Source organism: Arvicanthis niloticus, chromosome 2, assembly GCF_011762505.2.
Source record: "Arvicanthis niloticus isolate mArvNil1 chromosome 2, mArvNil1.pat.X, whole genome shotgun sequence".
Taxonomy (NCBI): domain Eukaryota; kingdom Metazoa; phylum Chordata; class Mammalia; order Rodentia; family Muridae; genus Arvicanthis; species Arvicanthis niloticus.
In genome coordinates this window covers 96,685,693-96,697,703 of record NC_047659.1, presented here as the reverse complement: position 1 = coordinate 96,697,703, position 12,011 = coordinate 96,685,693, and the positions used below count along the sequence as shown (strand labels likewise).

Sequence of the window (12,011 nt, the reverse complement as noted above, 5' to 3'; positions counted from 1 at the left end):
GTCCTCTAGGAAGCTTTTGTGATTGGCTCAAGACTTTCCCAATGGAGGCTCCGGGAAGTTTCCCGCCGCCACTGGCGCCCTCTTCGAACAGCCGCGCTCTCGCAACTGCGGGCGACTTCTCAACCGACCTTGTAAGAGGCGGGTTTTCCTCCCCGTAGCTCCGCCCAGCCGGCAAGCCCATAGAGCCGCGGCGGCGATTGGAGGAGGCGGCTGCTCGTCGAGCGGCGGGGTTCGCGGGCTACGGTGTACCGGGAAGGTGCTCGCGGCCAGGGAAGTCGGGACAGCCAGCGGGTTGCTGGAGGTGACTGCAGTCTCACGGCCGGGCGGGCGGCTGCGGGATCGGGACCGGCCTTCGAGTCTCCTGCACCGGGGCTGTGTGCACTGGTTCCCTGCTCGGTCCTCGGCCCGGGCGTCCCACCGGCAGACCTGTGCGCGCCCGTGGTTCCTGAACGCCGGGCCCAGCTCTTTGGTAAGGGCGCTGCGTGAGTACACCCAGTCCAGGGGGCTTCCTGTGTTTTGGGATTACGGTCCTCTGCTCACCTTGGTTTGTCCATGCTGCTATCGGTACTACCGACCTCAAGAGATTGTCATTGCTCCCACCCTCCATACTCTTTGTAATCGGAACAGGACCTGGAAAGTGTCTAAAACAGCCTGTAGCATTCTGGCTGTTACCATTCTGTGAGAGTAGTTAGCGTGTAAGCTAGTGCGTGCAGTTTTCTAATTTCCAGGGCACTTACAGTTAGTCCATCTTATAGTCATGAACTTAAGTGTGATTTAAGCTGAATCTCACTTCGTGGTTTCACAATTCGTGATTGTTTTCATGTAAATAAAGGCTGAAGTTTGAAGCCACAAGCAAAGGATAATAAGCCGTGCACTCTGGACGTGCACAGCATGGACTTTGGATGGAGCAGGCATCTAGAGGAGGGCGGAGTCCTTATCCGGGAGTTGTAAGGTTTCCCACACCTACCTGTTTTTACCGTTTCATTACCAAAGAACCGGAAGCAGTTAAGATTGCACAGCTGCCAGAGAGCAGGTTTTGAATAAGGAGCTTCGGTTCTTAATTGTTTATTGCCATATTACATCCTTTGGGATGTGAACAAACAAAACAAATAATTTGGAATGTAAACAAATAAAAAAAAAGATTTGTCTAAAGATCCTCTCTACTGCGGTGGGGGAGGTGTTTCAATGGTTAAGAGCTTGTCACTGCTCTTGCAAGAGAATGTGAGTTCATTTCTTGCACCCAAATTGCAAGACAAATTGCACCACAACTACCTGTGACTCTGGCTCCAGGGGATCCTAAGGCCTGTGACCCAATGGATATATTCACTCATTATTGATGATGATGGTAAATCTTTTTGGAAAGGGAAATGTACACTCAAGTTTACTTACAGAAGCAAGATTGTGGAGATATCTATCCCTTTTTGTGAGGAGGTGGAGGGGGATGACCAGAAAACTACCAGGGACAATACTGACAAGTATTGTCAGACAACTATTGACAAGCTGGGTCAGAGGCCTGTCTGATCTGAGTGTAAGAGAAGACAGATGTGCTTTTTATATTCTTGTAATGGGGCTAGGAAAAGTTTCCTGGCTAGAATAAAAATATTAACCAGGGAGCTGTATTTTGAAAGCACACTATCTATGTAGATACCTTGGTTTATTTTTTTTAAAGTGGTCAGCTCTCTGGTCAAACATAGGAATAGGTTATTGTTCCTATAATGCATAATTTTGCCATATTAACCAAGATACAGTTTTGCGATGGCAAATGTTCATTGCTATTGATTGTTTTCATGATGATTTATCAGCTCATATTTCACCAGCAATTTATTAAACCACAAAAAACATAGTGTTAAATGTTACCATTTTCAATGTAGTAGTTGAAGTAGCACGTTGTTATTTATATTACACTTCCTAAATTCTTCATGGACTTAACCACTTTGTGTGTGTCTGTGTGTTTGTACATGATATTTGAATGTATGAATATATACAGGGGTCATACCATATTGTAGAGGTCAGAGGGCAACTTCTGGTGTCAGTCCTCGGTTTCCACCTTGTTTGAGACAGTTATCTGTTGCTGTTCTAGTGTTTAGAGCATGCTAGCTGGCCCCATGATGTTCCAGACAGCCGCTCTCCTGTAAAAGCTTTCCTTAGGTCTATAGGCTCTTTGTCTGGTCTTAATGTGGATTTTGAAGATTTCAACTCAGGTCTTCAAACTTGCTTGGCTGCTTGCACTGAGCCATCTCCTGAGCCTGGTGAGCTCAGCCTCTAATAATATTCATTGAACATTTATATTTCTTTCTAAAAAGGATTTTTAATGCTATTTTCTTACCTTACATTGTCATTTTCTTGGAAAAAAAATGTTTACTGATACTATTTCTTAAGTGATTTGTAAGTAGTTTTACAATTTTGTAATTTTATCTCTTGGCTTTGTAAATATGTTCTGTGGTATGTACTATTTGCTTTATGGCTGATGTCTTTTGCTTGAAACAGTTTTAAAAATGTATTTTTTGTATGCATGGGTCTTTTGGCTGTAAGTTTATCTGTGCACCACTTGCATGCCTGGTGCCTGTGGAGGACAGAAATGGGCCTCCTGTCTCCTGGAACTGAAGTTACAGATGGTTGTGAGCTGCCATCAGACTGGGAATTGAATCTTTGTCCGCTGTGCTCTTGACCACTGAGCCAACTCTCTAGTCCCTGGAAGGATCTTTGTCTGGAGGATGGATACCTTTGGTTCAACTTTGTCCTGTATCTTTAGGCAGATAGGTTAAAGTGTATCCCTGTTTCCATCGTCTGGGACTCTGTAGGTGTGATGTCCACTTGGAGCTATGAACTAAACCCCAAGATATGAGAGTAGTGTTTCCTCCTCACCTTACAGCAGTCTTAGCCTGTCATATTCTCACCATTATCTGATGATCTATGCACAAGAGTTCCAGCGGGCACCGAAGAGAGGCAAAGCTTCCAGTCCGCAGTGAGTGTGCATGTGTTTCATGACATGACTGGTTAAGACAACACATCTTCTATTCACATTTTAACTGCTATAAAACAGTATTTTAATAGCAGTGTTGTTTCATAGTTGGTTTCTTTTTCTTGGTGTACAAATGGGACTACAGCCATGCAGGCACCATAAGGCCAGGTGTCTTAGATCTGCTAAAGTGTGTATGTCTGTATTCGTGTGTGTGTGTGTGTGTGTATACACAGGGCTAATGGTTACAAAGTTTGTGATGTAGTTCACAACTGTTAACAAAAGGGAATTATATGCTTTATGGTAAAATACATTTATGTTGCTGGGGTCCTTACACTTCTTATGTGACTCAGTTTAATGACATTTTACAGCCTGGAAATTGTAGTGAATGAGCTGTGGCTCAGACCACACGCAAAGGACATTGCCCAGGTGTGAGGGGCCTGGATTGAAGAACAGTGTTAGCCAGGCTACATACCCCCTTCTCTTCTTTCTCCTCCTCCTCCTCCTCCTCTTCCTCCTTTTCCTCCTCCCCCCTCCCTTTCCCTCCCCCTCTTTCTTCTCTTTTTCTTCTTCTTCCTCCTTCTCCTCCCCTCTCCCTTCCCCCTTCCCCTCCCCCTTCCCCTCTTCCTTTTCTTCTTCCTCTTCTTCCTCCCTTTTCTTCTTCTTTTTTCAGAATCATTTGATATTTTGGACTTTAGGAACATAGGCAGAATATCAGCATCCCTGTGTATAATTTAAATAATCAAAAGCCCGTCCAGGGTTAGTAGTTGTGACCCTGGGAGCGTTTAGACTCAGAGCCTCATGGTGGCGTGATCCATAACCTTCTCTTCTGCCCTGTAGTATTTTGCCATCCCCTGATTGCTAAAGAGGGAGTCATGGAACTCTAAGCTTTTTGGTGTATGAACAGTATTTGGGTGACAGTCTTTAGCTCAGGATCAAGGAGTACCCTTTTGGGAAGCATGAAATTTGTATGTGTGGACTTCAGAGCATGGAGCAGACTCTATAGGACCCTCACTGTGCCCTATGCATAAGCTTGAGGATTCACCTGAGCTATTCCTTAAGGTTTTTATATCCTTTCAAGTTTGTTGGTGTTTTAAATTTTTGTTTGCAGACAGCTTACTGTTGTAAATACCTTTCAGTCACTTGGGGACCCTGGCTACTGTTTTTTTGACTGTTTGCATTTTTTCTTTGCTATGAATTGCTGTCATATGGCTGCTTTTTTCATGAGTCCCAATTCTTCCCAGGAGGACCATGTCATTGGAATTTGGCAGTGTAGCACTGCAGACACAAAATGAAGATGAAGAATTTGACAAAGAAGACTATGAAAGGGAGAAAGAGGTGAGTTGCTTGGAAAAAAATCTCCCAAGCCCGGTGCTCAACAGCTGATCAAAATTATATCGTCTTGTGTCATTTTGGAGTTTATAATTCATTAAACTTCAACAAAAAAAACTTATAACCTGGTTGATACTGGACTTTTAAGTAGTTGGGAATCGGGGCTGGAAAGACGGATATGTGGGTTCTGGGGAACCCGTCTTCCCATTTCCCAGCATTCCTGTTATCCTGCATATAGATGTTGAAATTAGCCTTGTTTGGTTAGTTTCACTGTATGCCTTTGCATTTTCTAAGAGCAGTGTATCACATATCGTTTCATTGCCTGTGGGGCTTAGATGATTGCCTCTAATTGTTCACTCCCTAGAGGCTCTCGGGTGCTCTACCAGAGCGTGAGGGTTCCCTGGACATATGCTGCTGCTGCTGTTCCCACCACCTGGGCAGAGTGCATTGGCAACTCGGATGTCCTGTGGGATGTCGATCGCCACTCCCCCAAGGTCTAATCACTGGTGAAGTGGGATCCTGAGAGGCAGGTCTGCTCTGTGGGACCTGACAGCATGGATAAATACCATGATTTACGGTTGGCCGTGCTCCCATAAAGAAGCTTTTCAGTTGTGATGTGTGCGCATACAAACTGGACACCCTGTAGAAAAAGTAAAGGCTGCTGTTAATCATAATCTTGGTGTCATGCTTTCCCCTTTCTTCAAATGAAATTATGGACACGATGCATGTGCAGTTTAAGAAACTCACTAAGAGGCGTAAGAAATCTCTTTGTGTCCATCCACTCATTGGCTTCAGGGCAGCTTGGGTGGTGTCTTGTGTTTCAGTCGGATATTGATGTGGCTTTCCTTACTCAGTTGCAGCAGCTACTCACAGACCTCCCTCACGACATGCTGGATGATGAGCTCTCCACTCCTGAGAGCCAGGGTTCTGACTGCAGTGTGGACGGCATAGCGGGCAAGTAAGGACCTGGAGCCACTTCTTCTTGTATCTTATACTCCATAAACTTTCCCTTGAGTCTCTGCTGATAATAACTTAAACTTAAACTTCAGAATGATTTCTGTAACTTTCAGGTTAAGGTCGAGGGAAAAACAAGTGCTAGAATCTTGGGTTTCTTTGTGTTATTTCTGGCCAAATATGATAGAGTCTAGGTCTAAATTATTGATTTTTCTCAAGCCTGCATCCTTCTGAGCATCTGGAAAGGAAGTGGATTGAGCGGGACATACTGCCCAAGTCTCACAGTGTGGATGTAAGTGTCTGTTGTGACCACGGTGCTGATGTGGTTGGATAGATCTTAGGGCTTTGTTTTACTCTAGCTGACTGATGGGACTGTACTGGACTTATATTTTGGAGAACAGTGTGACAATGGCTGGGAAGAAAATCGAAGTAAAACTGAAGACCAGCATCTTGTGTACCATCCTGGAGAAGGCGGGGATGAAGGCGGAAGTGGCTATAGCCCTCCAGGTAAACGGGAACAGGCAGATTTGTACCGCCTTCCTGAAGACTTTAGGCCATACACCGGAGGTCAGAAGCAGGCAGCCAGCGCACTTACGTTTTCAGATCCTCAGAGGGACAATTTTCAGGTATTGTAAGAGTTTTTACTTTGAAGAATTTGTATGTGTGCGTGTATGTCCATGTTGTTTGTGTGTTTAAGGAAGTATATGAATGCAGTAAAAAATGATTTAATAACTGTTTTTCCAAATCTACTCACTCAGGTTCACACTAAATCAGCTAGGCTGTTTTTTTGTTTATAATTTAATGCAATTGTGATGCTAAACCAAGTGTTTAAAATGGAAGCTTTTTGGAAGTAATTATTTCAACACTGAAGGTTAGGTCTGTCAGGGAGTAGCTCCTCACTGACTGTTGCTTCTGGCTTCTGTGGGCCTGCTTCCCTGAGAACCATACAGTTTCTTGTAGCAGTGATTTCATGTAGATCACAGTTCTTTCATTTCCATGTTCACCAGTTTCATAATGAATTTAAGTCTAACACCTCAGGTGCCGTTCCTGCACCCTATGGTGTCAGAGCTGTGAGCGGGGTGACTGTTCTGGGAATGCAGTGCACTGACTGAGGAGTTCCAAAAAGGCATCAGGAGACAGTATGCCTTAGAATTTCTCAATGGCAAGCAGTGCTTCATTTTCCCAACAGCTATTTTGTATCTCTCAATGGCATTATTATTATTAATTGGTCCATTAAAAGGTGGTTATTTTCTCTTTTTCTTTGGAGAGTGTTATTCACTGAAAAACAATAGAATTTATTATACATACGATAGTATCAGATGTTCTCATTTATTGAGCATGTGCCTGTTTTATGTTCCCAAGGTGGTAACATTATCTTGATCATTTGTAATACGATACTTATATACAATCTTATTGCAATTTCTAAGGTTTTTTTTTATTTTTGAAATTGACTCCACTGTGTGCTCTAAAGGACCGTGAAACAATTCATAGTGTTCAATGTAGTGTGTACTATTTTTGAGCAAAAAATGTCTCTGAGAAGTTGGTCGTGAGCAGGGGATGTAAGCCAGTAGGTAGAATGCTTGCCTGGCACCCATGTGGCTCTGGGAGCAATCCCCAGTGTCATGGAACCAGGAGTGGTGGTGCACATGTGTAACCCCAGCACTTGGAAGGTAGAGGGAAGTGTTTAGTAAGATTATTTTGGAAGAAAAGACCAAATCTTAATTGTTGTTTTTGTCATCTTTTAATAGCAGTTTGGTTTATCTCAAGGACCCAACTGTCAAGCTTTGGAGCCATGTAAAGCTGTCTATAAACCTTACCACGCTTCTGTGCAGAAGAGTAGTTCACCAGCTCAGGAGCTAGCAGGAAGTGACATGTTTGAAGGCTTGCAGCAGCAATTTTTAGGAGCTAATGAAAGTAGGTGTTCTGTTTATATTTATTCATTTGGCCATTCCTGCTGTTTTGTTTTGAGCTAGTGCCTTGCTGTGTTGTTCAGGGTGGCCTCACACTCATGACAATCCTCCTGCTCCAACCTCCCAATTATGAGGACTAGAGGCATGTGTTGCTACACCCAGCTATATTATTATTATTTTTTTGTTGTTGTTAAGATAATTGGGGAATTTTGAACATTTAATAAATATTTGTATATACTTTTAAGAATTAATATTTTTAAAGTAACTTCCAAAAAGCCCCTGTTTTCTATTTTAAAGGTATATATCAAGGTATTTATGAGCAAACTAATAAGCTCTTGGATGTTTATTTCAAAATATCATATTGAGCTCTAAAGTAGTTTACCTATATCGTCCTAGCTCTTAGGAGGAGAGGCAGGAGAATCTGACACCAGTTAAGATCAGCCTGAGTACACAGTGGGAGCACTCAAGGTCAGCCTGAGTACATAGTGGGAGCACTCCAGGTCAGCCTGAGTACATAGTGGAAGCACTCCAGGTCAGCCTGAGTACATAGTGGGAGCACTCCAGGTCAGCCTGAGTATATAGTGGAAGCACTCAAGGTCAGCCTGAGTACATAGTGGAAGCACTCCAGGTCAGCCTGAGTACACAGTGGGAGCACTCAAGGTCAGCCTGAGTACATAGTGGGAGCACTCAAGGTCAGCCTGAGTACACAGTGGGAGCACTCAAGGTCAGCCTGAGTACATAGTGGAAGCACTCCAGGTCAGCCTGAGTACACAGTGGGAGCACTCCAGGTCAGCCTGAGTACATAGTGGGAGCACTCAAGGTCAGCCTGAGAACACAGTGGGAGCACTCCAGGTCAGCCTGAGTACATAGTGGGAGCACTCAAGGTCAGCCTGAGTACACAGTGGGAGTACTCCAGGTCAGCCTGAGTACACAGTGGAAGTACTCCAGATCAGCCTGAGTACATAGTGGGAACACTCAAGGTCAGCCTGAGTACATAGTGGGAGCACTCAAGGTCAGCCTGAGTACACAGAGTATACTCACTCTCCAATGTTCTATAGCTTCTGTTTTGAATGACTACTAACTGTTTAGAAGTTTATTGAAATATAAAGACTTTGGGTCTGGTTAGTTTTAGTATATAACTTTTTCATTGTAATTTTTTTTAAAATAATAATACAGTGACTATCCTTAGTGTTTTTGTAGACAGAAGCTTTTATCCCCATGTTCTTGGTGAATTAAATTAACTGTGAATTATTCTAAGTGTTGAAGCACCAGTGTGACTCTAGAGTGATTGGATAAGCTGTCCTAAATACTGTGGGACACCTGGGCTAGGCCAGAGAGAACACTGGACTCCTTCGTTGGACACTGTGTTGCTGTAAGCTTGTTTGGGCCACAGGACAGCTGTAGGAATACCAGAGCTCCTGTGCCTTGAAACATCAACAGGAACTGGAAGAGGCTTGTCTGCATTTGAGGCAGTGAGGAAGTAGAACCAGCATGGAGGAGTGGGTGGAGTGCAGTGAAGGTGCTCACACAGTCACTCTGGATCTGCTCCTTCAGGTCCCTGGAGTCACATGCTTTGTGTCTTTCATTACTGTTCCTAAAAACCTGTATTTTACCAAGTTAATTTATTCCTAAGGTGATTGATTATACATCTTTTTAAAGTTGACATTTAAAAGTTAATTAAATAACTGATAGTAGTGCCCAACTTTCCAGCAATAGCAGTTAAAGAATGAGTTCAGTCAAGGCCACACAGCCTCATGAAGAAAAACATGCCTGTTCTCCCTCATACGGGAACCTAGGCATATAGGTAATGTATGGCATATGTGCACTATAGGCATACATGTAAACAAGTATGTAAACGTGAAGAAAGAACAAGAAGGCTAATGCTGGGGAAAAGGAAAGACTGGCTGTAGGTAATGAGTGTGAGCCCCGAAGGAAGGCATGAACTCAGCACTGCCCCTAACTGTCTTGGACTCTTTGTTTTTGATGGTAGATAAGTACATAAAATATATTTGATAGTAAACTGTAAAATCCAATGTTCTATAGCTTCTGTTTTGAATGACTACTAACTGTTTAGAAGTTTATTGAAATGTAAAGACTTTGGGTATGGTTAGTTTTAGTATATGACTTTTTCAGTGTAATTTTTTTTTTTTTAAATAATAAAGTTTAAAGTTAAACCAGAGGAGTGGATTTGGTGCGATGAAGCTTTGAGACAGTTTATGTCCCCTTCTGTAAGGCAGAGCAGTGCTTTTAATGTTCAGATATTTTTCTTTTTCATTTATTTAAAGACCAGGTCTCAGTATAAAGCCTTGGTTTGGAACTTGCTATGTAGACCAGGATGACCTTGAACTCAGACACCTGCTTTCTCCCTGAGTGCTGGGATTAAAGGCATGCACCACCATGCCTGGCCTTACAGTTTGTTTTTTGTCTTTTTTTTTTTTTTTATTTGGAAAAGAGTACAAATTGGAAAAGAGTACAAATTGCCTTGTTAATAAGTATTTAAAATTTTCTATATGTATTTATTGATGTTAGCTTACAGAAGCATTAGCCGAATGAGTCGTATAGTTATGGAGTTGAGATGTTACTCCTCCAATGCCTGTCATTTGGCTTTCTCCTCTGATATGAGTGTTCTCTACAATGACTTTGTTTCTGAAGAAGGTGTCAGAGTTCACTCCTCTCTTTATTGGTTAATTAATATGCCATTTTGTGCCAATATAAACATAAAAGAATGTATTAACCTTCTGCTAAAGAGACCCTTTTGTCAGGGATATCTGGCAGTATCCCTTCAGGTAGTGAGAGCAGGTTCCACACTTGTTTAGCCCCTTGTTTGGCGATGTCTCATTGCTCTGTTGCAGCTGTGTGTTGGTTGTGCACATTTAGATAGTGAGTCAGGGTTTAACCCAGAGACATTCTGCCTGTCCTGGCGGTAAAGCATGTAGTGTGTCCTGCAGTGTAGTGCTTGACGTAAATGGAACCAAAGCTTTACAAAGTATGTGTCCTCGCTACACGAGGCTCTCTGATACATTTTGGATAATCTGTCTTCATATTGGAAAGGATGCCAGTCACAATCCACAGAATTGGTTTCATGATATTCTACCAAGTTGTTTAAAAAGCTTGAAATACTCTACCCTAGCTTATCACAGATCTTAGTTTGTCTTTATCTAATAATTGTCTCTAATTCCAAAGCAGACTCTGCAGAAAATATGCATATTATTCAACTCCAGGTTCTTAACAAAGCGAAGGACAGACAGCTGGACAGCTTGGTTGGAAAGCTGAATGACAGTGAACGCCAGATTCGGTATCTGAACCACCAGCTGCTGATGGTCCAAGGTGAGGTGACAAGGGCTGGGCAGTTGGTGTCTGGAAGACTCTTCATTCTGTGTTAGCTTCCTGTGCTTTTCACTTCCAGTGCCCTCATTTCCTGGGCAGAGAGCTCATGGGTCAGAGCAGATGCTAAGCCCAGACTTCTGTGCCTGGTGTTTGGAGACAATTTTCTTTTCTCCTTTTCTTCCATTTCCCTCCTCTTCCTAGGTATGAGAATCAGTGAGGGAGTGGGCACTGTCCACTGTGCTGACAGCTCTCTGCCCTAACAGCTGTGGACTTTGCATCATTACCTTGATAAAGTAGTCCACTCATAGGTGACATGTTTTGTTTGAAATTCAGCATTAGTTAGGGACCCCATCTCTGTGTAATTAAATGGAGGAAGTTCATCAGGTCCTGGCTGTTTATTCTGTGCTGTAGCTTTAGTTGGTGTTGAGTGTCCATTTGTAGAATAATTTTATGACTGGATTCCAGTTCATTTCAAATTGAATTGATGGTGAAGCAAAAGCTCTTTCTGTAATAGTCAAAGATCTTTGGGGAGAGATGAATTGATGAAGTATTTGGGAGGGACCAAGGACTGAGAAATTCAAGACTTCCTTTCAAGTATGTGAAGAGGTGATTAGTCCTAGGTACCTTGTTTTGAGAGTAAGGGTCTTACTGTGTGGCCCAGTGATCCTGCCTCAACCTCTGAGTACTGGGATCACTGGTGTGTGTGTACAGCTATGACCTGCTCTAGGACACCTTTTAGATTGACACAAGCTTGTATCTGAGGAGCTTTTTAAGTGAATAGATGCAGAAGTACTGGGGATTTTTTGCCAGGAAAGGTTACAATAAGGATTTACAGGCTGTGGCTCTGGTTCTTTAATTTATTTTTGGCATCAAATATTTTTAAAATAAATTCTTTGGTTTTTCTTTTTTTCTAAAGCAACTAAAACTTTGAGTTGAATTTCACTCAATATAGATCTCATAGAGGTTGTGACAATTATGATCTCACAACAGGGACAGCATTTATGTAAATATCTCTCATGCTCCAGATGAGAAGGATGGCTTGGCCCTCAGCCTTCGGGAATCCCAGAAGCTCTTTCAGAATGGAAAGGAGAGGGAGCTACAGCTTGAAGCACAGATAAAAGCACTGGAAACCCAGATAGAAGCATTCAGAGTCAGTGAAGAGAAGGTAAGCTTCATCTTCATTCATCAAAACTTTAGTTTGGGGCTGGAGCCGTGGCTCAATGGTTAAGAGCACTGGCTGCTCTTCAGAGGACCAGGGTTCAATTCTCAGCACCCACACAGAGGCTGGTTACAGTCTGTACAATCTCAGGGGATTGCTTGCCCTCTTCTGGTCTCTGTAGGCACCAGGCACATGTGGAGCATAGACATACATGTAGGCAAAACATTCACAGATTAAATAATTAAATAAAAAATTAAATATACTTTATATAAGACCAAATTGAGAAGAACTTTGTAACCTAGATGTCCTGTCCCTCACCTGGGGTCAACTGTGGGTGCCAGGAAGAGATGGCAGCTCTCCCCAGTTGACG

General features: G+C 42.8%; 1 protein-coding gene across 8 annotated transcripts in view; it reads left to right on the top strand.

Moving 5' to 3' along the window:
- Window positions 1–215: 215 nt before the first annotated feature.
- The window catches only part of Cep152 (centrosomal protein 152), a 58,182-nt gene continuing 46,386 nt past the window's right edge, over window positions 216–12,011 (top strand). For 3 of the 8 annotated variants that reach the window (XM_076929678.1, XM_076929675.1, XM_076929673.1), the window contains exons 1-8: window positions 216–469; window positions 4,204–4,297; window positions 5,146–5,249; window positions 5,465–5,537; window positions 5,647–5,871; window positions 6,994–7,159; window positions 10,339–10,482; window positions 11,508–11,647. In XM_076929678.1, the coding sequence (XP_076785793.1) occupies window positions 4,211–4,297; window positions 5,146–5,249; window positions 5,465–5,537; window positions 5,647–5,871; window positions 6,994–7,159; window positions 10,339–10,482; window positions 11,508–11,647 (939 nt within the window). In that variant the 5' untranslated portion in view covers window positions 216–469; window positions 4,204–4,210. Of the gene's footprint in view, window positions 470–4,203; window positions 4,298–4,934; window positions 5,047–5,145; window positions 5,250–5,464; window positions 5,538–5,646; window positions 5,872–6,993; window positions 7,160–10,338; window positions 10,483–11,507; window positions 11,648–12,011 lie in introns of those variants that run through there. The other 5 variants (XM_076929676.1, XM_076929674.1, XM_034496932.2 and 2 more) reach the window with 5 other exon arrangements.